At 41.3% G+C, this 18,387-nt stretch overlaps 1 protein-coding gene across 13 annotated transcripts in view; it reads left to right on the top strand.

Moving 5' to 3' along the window:
* The first annotated feature begins 1,448 nt into the window (after positions 1-1,448).
* Positions 1,449-18,387, top strand: part of Aak1 (AP2 associated kinase 1) — a 175,003-nt gene continuing 158,064 nt past the window's right edge. For 8 of the 13 annotated variants that reach the window (XM_078029066.1, XM_078029069.1, XM_078029071.1 and 5 more), the window contains exons 1-2: positions 1,647-1,831; positions 2,146-2,529. In XM_078029066.1, coding sequence (XP_077885192.1) covers positions 2,367-2,529 — 163 coding nt within the window. In that variant the 5' untranslated portion in view covers positions 1,647-1,831; positions 2,146-2,366. Of the gene's footprint in view, positions 1,615-1,646; positions 1,832-2,145; positions 2,530-18,387 lie in introns of those variants that run through there. The other 5 variants (XM_078029076.1, XM_078029077.1, XM_078029067.1 and 2 more) reach the window with 4 other exon arrangements.

An 18,387-nucleotide genomic window follows, 5' to 3' on the forward strand; every position in this document is an offset into this window, starting at 1 on the left:
AAGCTTTCCCATCTATTTTAAGATCTGTTCCAAACTTACCTTGACAAAAATTTAGCCTTTTAAGGAAGGTGCAGAGAACATGCCTCCGTGGGCTTGCTCTGAGGGAATGCATTAGCAGGTGCTGCATTTCACCCTGGAGGTGGCTGCATGAATTTGTGAACTGAGGTGGCAACACTGACTCTCCGGAAGAGAAGATGTTATCTCTACTCAGGGAGTTTAATTACAGTGGCACTACCTGAAACCAGAAGCCGCAGCAGCAGCAGCGGCCGCCACCACTAGCCCAGCCCAGCCCAGCTCAATATTCAGATCAAGGAAAGCAAGAACCATTTTCCCCCCTTGTGGGGCACCCTTCTCTATTCTCCTCAAATACCAGCTGAAGAAATTCTGGGACGAATAACAAGCCCAGAGGGCTGTCGCAGCATTAGAGTGAACAGGTGGAGGTGAGAAATAACCTATATTCACAGATCAGAAAAATTATGGATTTTTTTGGGGGGGGGCGAGGAGAGGGCAGGGATTCGGTATCATCAGGAAATCTAGGGACAGAAGGGCACCAAGCGCCTTCCAAATCTTCTGCGTTCGACCGAGGCAAATCACACAATCCACCCCCGCCTTCGGCAAGCAGGCAACTTCAGGGCAAAATAAGCATCAGTGGAAGAATTTTGAAGGTCTGGCTAGGGATGGGGTTAGTGAGGATCAGGTAAACCCATAGCCTCAGCAAAGGTGGAAGAATTGAGGGTCACTGGGGGCTGATAAGCCCCGCAAACTTTGAGGTCGAAGCAACGGGCGCTCTTCCCCAGGATGTGCCCCGAACCCAGCCTTGAGCAGTCTGTCGGTTTGAATCTCGCCTGCAGATTTCCGGAGGAGGAGCTGACCAGGCAGGCGTTCTTTCAGCGCCTACCTCGGAGCTGACCGCTGAGCCGGCTCTATCACCTGGGAGCAATAGTACCTTTCGAACTCGGGGCGGGGCGAGGGGGGGGCGAGCACCGGCTTTCTCTTAGGGCTGGAGTTCCGATGTGGCATGAACCCACTGCTAGCACCATGTTCCCATCGCCCTCTCTCCTCCACCTTCTGCTCAGGTGACGTCTGGAAGCCCCGCAGGGCCAGCTTGGGGCTAAGCGGTTAAGCCGCGTCCTTCAGGTGTCAGCCTCCATCTGTTTGGAAACCACAACCCCCAGAGTCCCTTGTGCCAGGAGGCCTGGCCGCAAGTAAGATGGCTCCAGAAGAGTGGAACAAGCAGTAGCCGGGAAACCTAGCCCCTGGCAGTTTCTTTACCGGATGTGTTTAAATAACCGAATCCCTACTTCTGCACCACCCCACTAACCATCTTCAAGGCCGCGGAGGCCACGGTCTGCGCCACGCCCGCTCCTCCCAGGCGCATCCTGGGAGTTGTAGTCCAGCTGCCGGGCTACGCTGAGCTATCTTTCCCAGGGTGCCCTGCGGCAGGGCGATAGCAACGTTCTTTTTCAAGACTCTTTCTGCACTGAGACCCTCTTCTCCGGTTCTCTTCTCGTCATCGACTCCTTCTTGTCTGTCGCGACCGAGGAGCGGCCGTTGACGCGGGCCGCCAGGGCCGCGCCGCCACGAGAGGCACTTCCGGCGGCGGTTCACTTCCTGGTTGGGTGGATGGAGCCGGGCGGGAGCGCGCGCGGGGGAGGGGCGGCGGGTCAGTCTCAGCCGAGCGCTCCGGGAATCAGCTGGCGGGCGGGCAGGCGCCGAACGCGGCCGGGGCTCTGGCTGCAGCGCCGCCTCCTCTCAGCGTCGCAGGCCGGCACGGCGGCCGTGACAATGTTGCGGGGCTGGTAGCTGGGCGCCGGCCGCCGAGCCATCTCAAGTGGGTGCCGCGGGGATGCTGCCTCTCCCGGGCGGCTGCCTCTCAGGGCGGCGGGGGGTTCGGGGAGGAGGGGGAGGCAGTGCCGGGCAGGGTCGGCGCTGCCCAGGGCGGTCCGAAATCCCTTCTTTTTCGGAGCCCCGGGCCACAGGGATCTGAGGTTCTGGGACTGGGGATGCGTTTCAGCTCTAGGGTTTTTCTCGCTAGGAAAATGCATGAAGCCTAGATGATGGTTTTTGCTACCCCTAGGACTCAGCAGTTGAATTTTTAAGTGTGTTACTGATTCATTTTTTCTCTCTCTTCCTCTGTCATCACAGGTTTAAACTTACGCGAATCGCTCTTTGGAGGAGGAGGAGGAGGAGACCCGCCGCGCGATTGACACGCATATTCCTATAGGCATCCTCCTTCAGCCCCCACCCCCACGGCCGGATTCGGGTGGCTCCTCTCGGAGCTGAAATCCGAGAAGAAATCCTTAGATCTCTTAAAAAAAAAATCTAGAAACCATCGGTATTTTACTTTCCTGCTTTCTATTTGCAAGATGAAGAAGTTTTTCGACTCCCGGCGAGAGCAGGGCGGCTCTGGCCTGGGCTCTGGCTCTAGTGGAGGAGGGGGCAGCACCTCGGGCCTGGGCAGTGGCTACATCGGGAGGGTCTTTGGCATCGGTCGACAGCAGGTCACAGTGGACGAGGTGTTGGCCGAAGGTAAGGTGGAACTCAGTGCTCCGTAAATTAAAAATCTTGTGCTGATGTGGCAAGACTCTGGTTTCTAGTTGTTGAATGTATGAATGGGTTTTGACCAGTTGACCCTCCCCTTCCCCCTTCACTTTCCCTGTGAGTCATTGTCCTTGAGAGATTTAAAACAGATTGGAAAGTGACAGAGCTTAAAGGGGTAGGGGTTGCCGAAATTGTTTACCTCACTGGCTTTTTATTTAAGAAAAAAAGCGTTGAAAAACCACCATGGTTTCCTTACCAAAATATGCAGATCATATGTGCAAAAGTGTAAAGCTTCATATTTAATGTGGGGTGGTGGGCTTGTGATCTTCTGAAACTTGAAATGTCAATGCTGAAGGGTGGAGGTGGAGGGAATCTAAAAGAAGAGAGAGGGGTTTCTTCAACCCAACTTTCCCACTTCCTTAAGCAGATATTTGAAAGGAAGACAGTACTTTGGGGGAATAGAAATGTATTTTTCCAAGGGCCAAGGCTCTTGGTGAATTTTACTAGGCTTGTTTCCCGACCCAATCAGATCCCTAGGATATAGCTAAGGTAACAAATTATGTGAAATGAATGTGACTATTTTGAATTCAGACTTGGAGGCCCCTGTTCCTCTTGTTTTTATTAAGAAAAACTTGTGAGTGGCCCTGATTTTGTTTTCCCTCTATTGACCAGGATGTTTTTTTGGATCTGTGGAAATGCCTTGTGTGTGCGTTCGTTTGTATATCTATATCTATGTATATGTGTGGATATATATCTTTATCTCCCAGGCTTTCAGGAAATCTTTGCCTGTCTCTTTTGATAACCTTAACCTCGACCTTCATAATTATGCCAGACTCATAGTTTTCACAGCTCATTGCCTGCTTAGTGTGCTTTTATTTTTAATAAAAGCAGCAATTTCCTTTGGCATGAAGCAATTCAAACTAATTGGATGGGGTCAACCTGCTGTAGGTTATGTTATAGACTGTGAGGTGTTGGGGAAGGGGGAGGTCTCTATTACTGCAACATGGTGGTAGGGAACAGCTTATTAGTTAGGGAAGAGAGAAAGCTAAGAGGTCTTTTTAAAAAGGAGCCTTTTACAGGCTAAGGGTAAAACAAGGATCCCTACCTGGACCTAGGAAATGCCTGTCATGATATCATATAGGCTGGTGGGTAGGTTGGGAAGAGGGAGAATCTGTGTTTGTTTTGCGGATTGTATAACCACTGGATTCAACAGGGCCCAGTTTCTGGGGATAGGTTTGAAACCAGCACTTGAAAAACACTATTAAAAAAAAAAAGATACTGACACCTAATGTCCTTGTGAAATTATTGCTCTTTTTTATTCTCAGTATTGCTTTAGCTGGACTTAATTTGGGGCCTGAGTCACTGTCCCTCTGGATCCTTCCTTGTGGGCTTTGGTGCAGGATGGGAGATGCTTCTGTGCCCGCTGCCAGATCTGTACCCTTGAGTCTGATATGTCTATTTCATCCCTGTGCCAAAGCCCTTGACTGCAGAGGGGTGAAGAAATAGAGTAGTGTGTGTGAGGGAGAGATCAGGAGGAATGAGAGAGTTCTTTCCTCCCTGCTAACCTTATAGCCCAGGAACATATTGTTTAGCTTAGATGTTGCCTCATGGATGGTGTTGCCCTAAGTGATGCCCATTCTCCAAGTCTGAGAAGAGAGATGTAGAAGAAAAAAAAGGCAGAATTGGTCTTCGTTATCTAGGCTGCCGTCCTCTGCCCTGGAATTCATCCCTGAGAATGGTGCATCATACCTTAATGATGTTTTTAAGCAGAACTTAAGGCTTGCAGCTCTGCATTCATTTGTTTGTTTATTCATTCAACAAACAATTATAGAATGCCCGTAATGTGCCTGGCATCATGCTAGGCTCTGGAGACATGATATTAAACCAGATATAAGAGTTTACAAACTGCTGTAGGAGATGGAAAATAGCCAGATATTATAGAGTGATTAGTGCTATCATGGAGGTATGCTTAGGGTGCAGTGGCTGCCAATTTGTTTTTTGGGGGAACCCAATTTTTAGGGAGCCAAGAACTGTTTGTTGCCTGGAGAAAGTGACCAAAGAATGAGTAGGCATTAACCAATGTGGTGGCAGTATGGGCAAAGACTCAGTAGCAGAGAGTGTCATGTAAAATTGGGTCTGGCAGTGTTGTTCTTAGTGTTCTTTGACTGTAATTGAGTTTGAATTTTTGGCTTTAGAAATATGTAGATATGTGGGAGTTAGTATACAAAGTGTTTATGTAGTGCCTACCAAGACCAAAGGCACTTCTGAGTTCTGAATGGGATGAGAGATGTCTAACATGTGAAATCTGCCTTTATGGAGCTGCCAGTGAATTTGGGAAGATAAGATATACACTCATCTGTAAGTAGTATGGTTTTTAGCACTGTCTGTAGAGTCGGACAGGTCTAGGTTCAAGTTCTGGATCAGTTCTTTACCAGCTGTGGAACTTGGACAAAACATTCTAAACCTGTCTTGAATCTGTTTCCCTATGGCAGTGTTCTTAAAGCTTGGAGCCCTTATCAGGAATAGTGTCATCACCTGGGAGCTTGTTAGAATTACAGATTTGTAGGCCTCACTCCAGAGACTGTGGGTGTGGGGCTTTAACAAGTTCCTAGGAAGATTTTTGGGAACCACTGCTCTGTGAATGGTCTTGAGGATTAAATAAGGATGTATGTATATATACATATAGTATTTAACATTTTTCAGGTGGTCAATAAATGATAGCCACTGTTTCCCATCAATATATATATTTAGTTAAAGGGAATGTATGTCAGTGTGAGGGCTATTTTGGCTGTTGCAATCCAAAGCTTTTTCCCCATTGTGGGTGGGCTGATCAAGATGTTCTTTGCAGAGGTCTCATTAGCTCATTAAAGGATCAACAGATAAATGTTGGGTAGTCACAGTCCTTCCTTGGTCCCTCTTCTCTGAGTCTGTAGGTGCTCACCTATTTACCAGTCCCAGCCAGAATTGTTTAAGGACAATGAGAGTTATATACTATATGCTCAGGGCAGTGATCAGGCAGTTTAGGGAGTTTGGTGTGGGGAAGGCTTCAAAGAGATTTGATTGCCACCATATCCCATTGAGTATTTCTTTTTCCCTAATGTGGGTATTGGTCTGTGCTTCATAATGAGGAATTGAAAGAACCCTAAGAAACAGATGCTAGGTAAGACAGGAGAATTCTGGGTTGCTAGGGTTGCTGTCTCTCTGTCAGTTGCATTAACCTTGCTCTTCTGATTCACTAAGTATTCCAGAGGGGACACAGCTGTGGGTAGGGGGAAGTGAAGGCTTTAAGTCTTGAGTTAGCTATGGGTATCTCCAGGCAGGGTGCTGGGGTGGATAACTTTCTAACTTTCTTAGTGAGGATGCTCCTATGAGATGCTAAGTCATGTCTGAGTTAATGGGCATGTGATATCAAGGGAAGGTTTGGTTTAAGCTTCCAGAATGAGCTCAATGGGAGAATTAGAGCAGTGCTTAAAGAAGGACTGAGAATCGGTGCTTTTGTCTATTTCCTTAGCTGTATGAGTCCTTATTTCTAAGCTTTAACAACAAGGAAGTGTTGAATGCCTGCTGTGTCCGATACAACATCCCTGAGCTGTATCAGTTCTGAATAAGGTGGACAGCTGGCTTCTTAGAAGGGTTTTTTTCGCCTACACCAAAAGAAACTAGGTCTAGTGCTAATGATAACTAAGATGCCCTATCAGAGAACTAGTAATTTCTCCTATCTATAGAATAATGTAGTGGGGCTTAAAAATGTGTGAACCACCAAGAAAAAAAAATTCACATATGGTATATAATTCAAACACATTGGTAGTATTGATATGAGGCGTGTATGTACACATCTTGTAAACATTTATTTGTGCTTCTTTGTGGCAGGCACTGTGTTAGATTTCAGAGACAATAAATAGGTTGGATGGGGCATGGACGAGTAGACCAATAAGTAGCAAATAACCCTGAGATAAGCATCCTATACTTAGCATGGGCCTTGGCATGTGGTAGATATTAAGAGATGTTAAGATGATAAAGAGAAGGGGTCTGGGGATGAGGGCCCCTAGATGATGGAAGTTTTGAACAAGAATGGAAATTACCCAGCAGATGTTCTAGCTCGGGGTTACCCAAGGACTTCTAGCCAGAGGCAGTGCATATGCAGAGGTGTAGAGTGGTGAAACAAAATCAGCTTTGGGAATACTGACTTAGTTTAATGTTAACATTTGGTGTAAGTTTCCCTCCATAATCAAGGAAAGGACATAAAGTGGTAGAATGAAATTCCTTTACATTTGCTCTCGAAGGTACATTTGAATGTGTTTGCTGCTTACTTTCTTCAGTGGCCCTGGGCCTTTTGAAGAACTATCAAATCTCTACAAATATGTGCTGTTCCTCTACTGTGCCTCAGTCCTGTGCTAATTGTGGGGAAAGGGAACAGCTAATGTCTGGGGAAGAGGTGTTCTAGAAGTGTCCTAAGAGGCAAGAAGCTTGAAGCAGAAGAAGGCAGGTGTGGGGAGATGGTGTAGGTAGGGAGTGATAAAATGACCACTGTTACGGAAAGGACTGAGCAGGGTGACTGAGGATGTTTGACTAGACAGAAGGTCTGTTGGCGAGACAAGAAAGAATTTAGTTTGTGGAGAACCTTGAGAGCCAGGCAGAGATTAGTTATAAGCACCTGAGGCCTTCTCTTGACGCAAGTATCAGTTTGATCCCTCCCACTTCAGATGTCTTTGCCTGCTGGGAAGTCTGGTTTTTTAGAGGCAACTGCAGATTTTCAGGGGGTGGTTTGAGAATGGTGTCTTCTTCCTGGCTTCGGGTATGATGACGATTATAGCTTCGCTAAATATAGCCAAATCCAAAATTCAGAAATGAAGTCCAGAATAAGCATTTGCCATGGTCAAAGCCTTTTTGTTGGTCTTTCTAATGAAGTCAAGCTCAGTTAATGAGAGATAATGAAGAGAGAACACATGGGTTTTGAGTGGGACAGTGTGGGGGAAGGCATATAGTTGTTCGTCATTAGATAAAATGGCATGAAGAGTACTTGATAAAGGCTTAATAAATATTAACAAATATCTCCTCAAATACTACTGCATTCGAGCCATCATTTTAACTTGCGATATTTGAAAGTTAACCTCTCAGAAAGGGGGCTAATACCACCATCCACTTTCATCTTGCACTCTTGGAGGGATGCCTTCAGAACCTACTTAAGAGGTAACTGTGACATCCATGTCTGACAGAGACAAAGAAATAGAAATAGAAATGGTATTATATATTGAAGTAGCATCTAGGCTGTGAGGTAGCAAAGACTCACCTGCAGTCTATGTTTTTGGACCCATATTTTCGTGTATTGGAAGAGCAGTGCATTATGAATTGGGAGATCAAGGTTTGTCATTTTATTCACTGCATTATCCAGTAAATATTGCCGAAAAGCACTGACTCTGTGCTGGCATCATGCGGAGATGAATAAGACAGTTCTACTTTGAGGAATTCACAATCATGGAACTTGAGATATGTGAGAAAAGAGTTGTAAATGCTACAATGGAGGATGTAAAAGGCCCAGGGCAACCAAACAAGGGGAGCAGGTAATTTTTTGGGGTGCATGTAGTCAGGGAAAGGTAAACAAAGGTGGCATTGAGGACATCTTCAAATGTGAAAACATTCTAGGCAGAGAGGACAACATGGCCAAAGACACAAAAGCAGGAAGGTGCACTGTTTGCTGGCAGCTGTATGCCTTGAGATAGAGGTAATAATCTATTAGTAGCCCAGGGCTGTGATGTTCAATAAAGTAGCCACAAGCTACATTGGCTATTTAAAGTTCAATAATCTAAAATTAAATAAAATAACAATTTAATTCTTTAGACACACTGGCCATGTTTTAGTTACTTAATGGCCACATGTAGTAGTGCTTACAGTTTTGGCCAGGACAGATAAGACTATTTTGTCATCAAAAAAGTTCTGTTGGGCCATTTGGGTTTAGGGCAGATGTCTAAATTTCTAGAGTAGCACTGTTAAAAAGCTTGCTATCCTTTCATATATGTAGCTTGTTTATAAGTTATATTCATGTCCTACTATCTTTAGCCAATATCTGAAGGCACACTGTGTCCTTAGAATGAAGTTTATCATGAATGATAGTGGATGCAAATCCATATTTTAAGTGATCTTATTAACAAGGTTTTGGTGAACTTGTTACGTCTTTTTAGACAGTAATTGTTTTTACATTGTAATGATGAATATACCAGAAAGAGAAATGACAACTTTGCCATTCTCTTGTTCATTTATACTTGTATTATCTTTAATCCAAGATTTCATTACAGGAATCTTTTTAAGCCTCTTGTTTGTTTTATGAGGGTTAATTCATTTAAAACAATGTTACTAGAAAATCCACTTAACCAAGCCCATGTGAACTTCAATATCTGACAGTGAGCTAAAAGGCTGTCAGAATCAACCTCTGATATGAGATGCTATAGACTCAAAAGGAGTACTTGTGTTGGGCCATATGTTACATTTTTTTTTTTAAAGAGAGAGTGAGAGAGAGGGAGAGAGAGAATTTTTTTTAATATTTATTTTTTAATTTTCGGCGGCACAACATTTTTGTTTGTATGTGGTGCTGAGGATCAAACCCAGGCCGCACGCATGCTAGGTGAGCGCGCTACCGCTTGAGCCACATCCCCGGCCCCATATGTTACATAATTAAAGATAAAATCTTATTTTTCCCATTTTTTTTGTTGTGGTAAAATATATTTAAGAAAATCTAGCATTATACCACTTTCAAGTGCATAGTTTAGTGATAGTAAATACATTCACAGTGGTCAACCATCATCATCATACATCTCCATAGCTATTTTCATCTTGTAAAATGGAAATTCTGTACCCATTAAACAATAACTCCCTTTACCCACTTCCTCTCTTCTCTGGCAACCACTGTCCACTTTCTGATTCTTTGATTTTAACTACTTTATTTTTATTTCTATTATACCACATGTTAGTGGAATCATAAATGTATTTTTGTGACTGGCTTATTTCACTTAGCGTAATGTCCAATTTTAAATGTCTACTAACATGCACAAGGGTTCCTGTTTGTCTATGTTATAGCACATGTAAGAATTTTTGTCCTTTTTTTTTTTTTTTTTTATATTGGGGATTGAACTCAAGGGCACTCGGCCACTGAGCCCAAGCCCCAGCCCCAGCCCTATTTTGTATTTTATTTAGAGACAGGGTCTCACTGAGTTGCTTAGTGCCTCTCAGTTGCTGAGGCTGGCTTTAAACTTGCAATCCTCCTGCCTCAGCCTCTCAAGCCACTGGGATTACAGGTGTGCACCACTGTGCCCGGCATTTTTTCCTTTTTAACTTCAATAATCCAGTGTGTGTGTGTGTGTGTGTGTGTGTGTGTGTGTGTCTCACACACACACACACACACCCTACATTTTGCTTATCCATTCATTTGTTGATAGACACGGTTGCTTGCACCTTTGTGAATGATGCTGTGAACATTGGTATGCAAATATTTCTTCAAGACTCTGCATTCAATATTTTTGAAGTAGACTTGCTGGAACATTAATTTTTTGAGGAACTGCCATATCGTTTTACACAGTTTTATCAATTTTAAATGTCCACCGCCATGCACAAGGGTTCCAGGTACTCCCCGTTCTCACCAACACTTATTATTTTCTGTTTGTGATAGTAACAGTCCTAAAGGGTCTGAAGTAGTATCTAATTGTAGTTTTGGTTTGTTGTTTTGTAATGATTTGTGATGTTGAACATCTTTTTACATGTTTACTAGCCATTTGTATATCTTCTTTGGAATAATGTTTATTTATGTCCTTTATCTGTTTTTTAATCAGGTTTATTTTTTGTTGAGTTTTAGGAATTCTGCATATTAGTCCCTTTTCAGATATATGCTTGGCAAATATCTTCTTTCATTCTGAGGGTTGTCTTTTTACTCTGGAAATCTTTTTCATAAGATGAAGATAAAAATAAATAGAACCTTTACATTTCCTTTCTGTACTGCAGTGGTTTGTTTTGGATACCTTGTTTGGAGAGCACTCAATTAGAGCAATGGTTTATACCCATTCTTTGTTCCTCAAAACAAGACAAAACAAAACAAACAACTGAAAGTACTTCTTCTCACTTTAGCAGAGAAGACTAGAATATATGCAAATAGACTGAGCAAGGTGTAAAGCAAGGTTCTTAGAAGGAGGGCACAGAAAATACCCAAACAAATCTTTTATAATATTTCAGTCCTTATTGGTTTCCTTCCACTCAACCCCTCCAGAATTTAGAGATTATACCATACACCCAGCATTATAATAGACATTATTATGTGGAGTTCACTTGTTTTGTGCATGTTGATCATATCATTCAACTGGGAGGGCAGGAGCCAAGTCTTACTTCCATTACTCCTCTCTTTGCCATAGCATCTCAGACGTAATTGAGAACATACATAATATTCAGTAAGCCTTGCTGGCTCTTATACATAATAACATTATACCTACATCCTCTTATTTTGTGATCACAACATCCCTGAAGAGATAAGAAGGATAGTTATTATTGTACACGTGAGGAAGCAGTGGCTGAGAGAGGTTAAATGACTTCCCTAAAGCCATATTGAGCACAGTAAGTGGAAGAACTTGAACCCAGGGCCCCTAGCTGCAAGAGCAGATTCTTCCTAAAAACCTTTCCTTGTACAAACATCTTTTCTCATGACACTTTTTTTGGTGGGGAGTACTGGGGCTTGAACCCAGGGCCTTATGTGTTTTAGGCAAGGAATCTACCATTGAACTATACCCTTGACCTCTCTCATAACACTCTTGCCCTTTAATAACACTTTTCACCTAAGTGTGGCACACACCTGTAATCCCAGCTACACAGGAAGCTGAGGCTGGAGGGAGGCTGACACTGGAGGATCTCAAGTTTAAGGCCAGCCTGAACAACTTGGTGAGACCTTGTTTGAAAATATATTCCACTGCCTAATTGTTACAGATTTTATTCCATTTTTTTCTCAAAAGGTTGGTTGGTTGTGATCATTATGTGAAGTTTTTTTTTTTTTTTTTAAAGAAAACTGGGACTAGAACCACCATTTGACCCAGCTATCCCACTCCTTGGTTTATACCCAAAGGACTTAAAAATAGCATACTACAGGGACATGGCCACATCAATGTTTATAGCAGCACAATTCACAATAACTATCCAACTTAGATGCCCTTCAATAGATGATTAGATTAAAAAAATGTGGCATATATACACAATGAAATATTACCCAACATTAAGAGAGAATAAAAACATGGCATTTGCAGATAAATGGATGGAGTTGGAGAATATAATGCTAAGTGAAGTAAGCCAATCCCCTAAAACCAAATGCTGAATGTCTTCTCTGATATAAAGATGCTGATCATAATGGGGATGGGGGGAGCATGGGAGGAATAGACAAACTTTAGATAGGGCAAAGGGGAGGGAGGGGACTGAGGGAGGATGGGGTTAGGAAAGATGGTAGAACAAGGCAGACATCATTACCCTAAGTACATGTATAAAGACACGAGTGGCATGACTCTATTTGTGTTCAACCAGAGACATGAAAAATTGTGCTATTTGTGTAATATGAATTGAATTGCATTCTGCTGTCATATATAACTAATTAGAATAAATAAAATAAAAAAATTTAAGGGCTGGTGATGTGGCTCAAGCGGTAGCGTGCTCGCCTGGCATGTGTGCGGCCCGGGTTCGATCCTCAGCACCACATACCAACAAAGATGTTGTGTCCGCCGAGAACTAAAAAATAAATATTAAAAATTCTCTCTCTCTCTCTCTCTCTCTCTCTCTCTCTCTCTCTCTCCTCTCTCACTCTCTCTTTAAAAAAAATTTAAAAAAAATTATGTGGTATTACTTAAAAATTATTTATTGCTAAACTGTCTTTAGTGCAAGATTAAGATGCACAGAATACTTGTGAATATACATTGAAATTGAGTAGTCCAAATCAATGTACATCATTTTTTTGTGACAGTCTAGCAAACATTTTTCTAGTTAGAAGAAAAAGTTAACACATTAGTTGTTATCGATTTGTGCATTATAGTTGAAATATTATACTTGAGAAAAGTATGGGCTTAAGAAATTTAATCTTCTGTGTCTAAAGATTCTGCACTGCTATCATTGGTTTCCTTATATGACACGAGGTCTTTAGCACTACTCATATAAGTTGTGTTGACCATTAGTAAGGCAATGCTCTAAACCATGCAGGTCATTTTTTTAAAATGTATTTACTTTGAGCATGTGTTGAGAATTCTATTCTGGCATCCTTCTCAACTGAATCTCCCTATGAGCCTTTAAAGGCATGAAATGCTCCACAACCTTTTGGGGTTGCTCATTGTCTCAGTCCATTTGTACTGCTATAACAAAACACCATAAACTGAGTAGTTTATAACCAACAGAATATTTAATTTCTATAGTTTTGGAGACTGGGAAGTCCAACATCAGAGCGCCAGCATGGTTAGGTTTTGGTGAGGGCCCTTTTCTGGGTTGTATGTAGATTGCCCCACTTCTCAATGTGTCTTCACTAGGAGGAAAGGGCAAGACAACTTTCTGGGGCCTCTTTTCTAAGGACATTAATCTCTTTTAGGAAGCCCTTTCCCTCAAGACCTAATTACCTCCCAGAGACTTCACTTTCTAATATCATCACCCTGTGGTGATCAGAATTCAACATATGAATTCTGGGGGAATGCACACATTTCACCATAGTATTCTTGGGCTGGGGCTGGGGCTCAGTTGTAGAGCCTGGCATGTGTGAGGCACTGGGTTCGATACTCAGCACCACATATAAATAAATGAACAAAATAAAGGTCCATCAATGTCTAATAAAGAAATAAATAGACCTTAAAAGAAAACAAAAACCAAAAAACAACATAGTATTCTGATGTAGGAATATGGGACCGGAGATGTATGTAGAGTCCTTGCCTAGCATGCACAGGGCCCTAGCTTCGATCTCCAGTACCACAGAACAACAACAAAAACAACTGATGTGGGAATATGGGGAGAATTTTTTAAAGTTAAAAATCCATGCTCAGTCAGTGGTAGAGTATTATTACAACTGTCCCCAACCAGGGCCTACTAAGACCTGCCATGCTACCTTATTTTGGTTTACTGGTTTATTTCTATGAATTGCTATTTTATGTAGAAAATCATAAGACGATTATTAGTTATGATGGATTAAGAAAGATTTTTTATTTATTGATTCTGCAAATATGAATTTAAAAAGAAATTCAATTGCCTCGAGTTGCACAGCCTGTTAGGTCTCTTCTGAGTCACCTCAACTCCCTACATTGGTCAACACATTGTGTTGTTACACCTGGCACTATTGACATTTTGGACTGAATAATTCTTTGTTATAGGGGGGTGTCATGTGCACTATAAAATGTTTATAGTGTTGTTCACCTCTACTCACTAGATGACAAGTTATACACACCTACCCTGTTATGATGATGAAAAAATGTCTTCAGATATTGCTAAATGTCACCTGAGGGGCAAAATCACCTATTTTTAGGGACATATATGTTCAGATGTTTAGTCTTCTTTTAGTGAAGTTGAAGTAAGTACTGCAATATTTTTGGGCTTTTTTGAGGAATAAAATTGCCTACATGAACAAATCAGATGCTCTGTATTTATGTCCAAACCAAAAGAGCCTTTCATCCTATGTAAATTTGAATCATTCAGGAGTAATGAATATTAGTGGGTAAGATAATACTGACTACAGTATTTTGTGTTTCTCTTTTTGTTATTAGTATATTATCTGTATTATGATTACTTAATCTATTTTGTATGCTTTGTAAACAATCTCAGTTTTTCTGTTACATTACAGATAATTGTTACAAAAGTAGAGTCCTTTGGAGTAAAATTTCCATCTTAGTAGAGGGCAAGTTCCAGAAATTGTAACAAAGTTGAAAAGTAAAAACTTAGTTTCAGATAACATCTCCTCTGGTTGGATCAGCTTAAGCTGATCACTTTTCTTCTCCGGCTCTGAGTTAACCTTGGCAGACAGTGGATGGCAGAGCCAGTTAAAGCTAGAAATTTTTGGACCAAAGAATTTATGGCATCCCTATATTATTATAATAGAAGGCTAAGCATAGCCTCAATGCCAAATTATCATTTGAAATTGTAATGATCTTAAATAACAATGCCTTTCATCTGGGACTTGAATCCTGGAGAAAGCAGTCTAATGCCATGTAATTTATTTGGTTCTTGCCTTGAAGGATATTTACGGCTATTGTACTGGGACCTTTAGGGTGAAGGATAGATTATTTTCCTTTTGGTATTGAGCATGAATTTGAGAAAAAAAATGGCAACTTATTATGGAGACAGGAAGAAGGAATGGGACTCAGGTATTGTTGGTTGGGCCCTCTCTGGAGGACTGGGTCCTGAGCAGCATCTACAGAGGTGATAGGACTCCTGTTTATACCTGGACTCATCATTTTCCCAAGTCAGTGAATCTGCTCAGTTCAGGAAATACTGTTTCTTCTGGATTTGTTAGACTTGTTTAGGTTTCCCTGGGAAGTAGCCTGATCCTGTTCCTCAGGCCTTTGTCTTCTTCTCTTTTAGAATTCTGGAAATTGTGTGTTTGTGTATACATGTGTGTTTGGTGTGTATATACATGTGTGTTTGTGTGTATGTAGACGGGGGTTTGCAGGAGCTTGCATTGGAAGAAATAAATTTCATTGGGTCTTTTGACTGAAAAAATCCTGGTTTGACCAGAAGATGTAACACAGTAATGATCTGGGAAAAACTTGATATCCAGTGCACTTTCCTCTCCTCCACCTGCACTAGAAGAATTGCTGACATTCTCCTTAGAAGACTTTCAAGGTTAGCTCTGTGTGTAGTGGTTTAAAAGTGTGGGCCATGGGGGTAGGCAGCCCTTGACTTGAATCCTGGACCTGTCCCTGTGATGTTGGGCAGCTTAGTAAGATTTACTCTTCTTACTTATAAAATGCAAAAATATGGATTGTAGTAAGAATTAGATGAAATGATATATGCAAAAAACAGCATAGTGTCAGGCATATAGATGGTTAGCAATCTGTGAATGGTAATTCTTAATATTCGAGTGTGTGAATTTTGTTTTTGTTGAGAAGTATTTGTTTTGCTCTGTGTATAGCCTAGTGGAGCTGGAGTTAGGAAGAAGCTGTGTATATGATAGGAAGTTTGATGATATATGATATGGCCTGTGTCTTCCTCATCTCTATTGAATGGTGTTTGTTTTTTTCCAGTGCTTTACTCATGTTGTTCTCAGTGCCTGGGCTATCCTTACTTTCCCCAACCACCTATCTTACATGCTTACAGTATTCATTACAACCGCTTTTGGATCCAGTTTTCTTGCCAACAGGGTTGATTATTTTAAGCCCATAATCTCAAAGTTTTTTTTTTTTTTTGATATTTATCTATTTCATTTGAATCTATTTTCTAGTGTTGGATAATTCATTCTTTGGGTGCAGAGTGTAGACCTTAGATGTTTTTGTATCTGATTCAGGATTCTTAAAATGGGTACTATAGAGAATAAATTAGCTGAATAAGTATTACAATAAATCAATACTAGTTCAAATTCACTGGGCCAGCAGAAGAGATCAGATAGATTCTAGATATATAGACCTTCCTCATCCCTATTTCAATAATATAACAGTTCTATGTTTGAGAAAGTCACATAGCTTATTATAGTGACAAGAACTATTGAATCTAGAGTTTTAGTAAAGTCAAGAAATAACAAATTCATGAAGCTGGGGTTGTGGCTCAGTAGAAGAGTGCTTGCCTGGTATGTGTGAAGCACTGGGTTCGATTCTCAGCACCATATATAAACAAATAAATGAATAAAGGTTCATCAGTAACTAATAAAAATTTTTAAAAAAAAAAATAACAAATTCAAAGTAAAGTAGAACATCTTCTAGAAAGTCATATAAATCTCTTTATTGATTAAATTAAATTCTGGGATCTAGTGCTATCTCAAGAGTAAAGGTATAAGAGATAAGTATCTTAACTATAAAAACGAACTCTAGAACTATTTAAATGCTGTACTGTAAAGATAGAGAGTACATCACATATCAAAAACTCAAGCTGGGTGCAGTGGCACTCACCTATAACCCCAGCGGCTCGGGAGGCTGAGGCAGTAGGATTTTGAGTTTGAGGCCAGCCTCAGCAATTTAGCAAGACCCTAAGCAACTCAGTGAGACCCTGTCTCTAAATAAAATACAAAAAGAGCTGGGAGTGTTGATCAGTGGTTAAGTGCCTCTGGGTTTCATCTCTGGAACCAAAACAAAGCCAATAACAACAACAAAAACCCATATATTGCTAAAATTTATCTTTAAGCCAGCTAACTGTACATTTACTTTCTAGTTTATAATGGGTCTTGGCCTGCAGCAAATTAGGATAGTGTGATTCTCAGTATATGTTTGAGGTATGAGATGAGTCAAACAGGAAGGGAATAGTAATTTGAAAATGTATACATCAGTCCCAGGTTCAGCAGGGAAAGGAGGAAACGTCAAAGAGGATGGGGATTGATATTGTTCCTTCTTTAAAGGCACATCAGAGATTCAAGAGGTTGGATTGTAGAGAGGGCATAACAATTTCATATTTATCAAAGAGCAACTCAAGAAATGAGAGACATGGTGGCTAAAATTGATTACTGTATGTAGCAGTTAGAACATAGGTAGGCATTTGTTTCTCCCTATTCTTAATAGTCTCAGAGAGGAGTGGAAAAAGGGATCAGCAACAAATCCTGCTGGTGGTTTATCCTGTGAGCTTTGTGACTTTGTTGAAAGGTCAGCTCTAGATGGTTGTCTGACCAGAGATGAGAATTCACTTGAAAAAGGTTTAATTTTTGGTAATATAGACTGTCTTAGAAAATAAAGTTTTTCCTTCTTTTAAAATCATGGTTCAGAAAAAATACCACAAAATGGTTATTTAAATGGCTCTCTACTTAATTATAGGTCTCACTCTAGCAATTATAGGGTGATTTTTTAAGATGATGGGACAGAGTGGTGTCCAAGTCTGTGCTGAAGTCCTTCTTCTGGGTTAGCTCACATAATATAGACCAATGACTGTATGAGGTCTGGGAAGCAGATTGTCTGGTCTCATTCTCAGTGCCCGGCAGGTGTCTTCTTTTTGAGCTTATCTTTCCTTATATAAATAAGGAGACCACTGGATGATCCAAGTGTTTCTTGTAACTCAGACTCTTTTTTAAGTTCTACAGTTTCTGTTCAAACTGTTTAGGAGGGAAAGTGGGTGGGGTTGGTTAGATTGAAGTTTTAGGCCTGCGTAGTTGGGACTAAGACAACATTCCTGAGATGGATTGTTAACCTTGACCTGGCTAAATTTTATGTATGAGTCATACTGGCAGGGGTCATTATTAGTGGAGGTAAAAGGTTCCATTATTTTCCACTCACCTTTCCATATTTTCCCCTTAAACTTAGAAAAATTGTTAATCATTGAATGTTGGAGCTGAAAGAAAGCTAGGATGGATCTTGGGCTTTTTATGAGGCTGGGTAGATAATAGTATCAATAAAAAGAAGAAAAACAGTGTTTGAGGGAGAGAATGACTTGGTTGAGACTTTTCTTTTTTGGGTGTGGGGTAGGACCACCAGGGATTAAACTCAAGAGACAACCACTGAGCCATATCCCCAGCCCTATTTTGTATTTTATTTAGAGACAGGGTCTCACTGAGTTGCTTAGCATCTAGGTTTTGCTGAGGCTGGCTTTGAACTTGTGATCCTCCTGTCTTAGCCTCCTGAACCACTAGCATTACAGGCATGTGTCACTGTGCCCAGCCTTAGTTGGGACTTTTTTGCATGAAATGCCAATAAAATTCCAAGTATGGGTATAATTCAGGACTGGCTTGTATTT

The sequence above is a fragment of the Ictidomys tridecemlineatus genome, chromosome 12 (assembly GCF_052094955.1).
Source record: "Ictidomys tridecemlineatus isolate mIctTri1 chromosome 12, mIctTri1.hap1, whole genome shotgun sequence".
NCBI classification, from domain to species: domain Eukaryota; kingdom Metazoa; phylum Chordata; class Mammalia; order Rodentia; family Sciuridae; genus Ictidomys; species Ictidomys tridecemlineatus.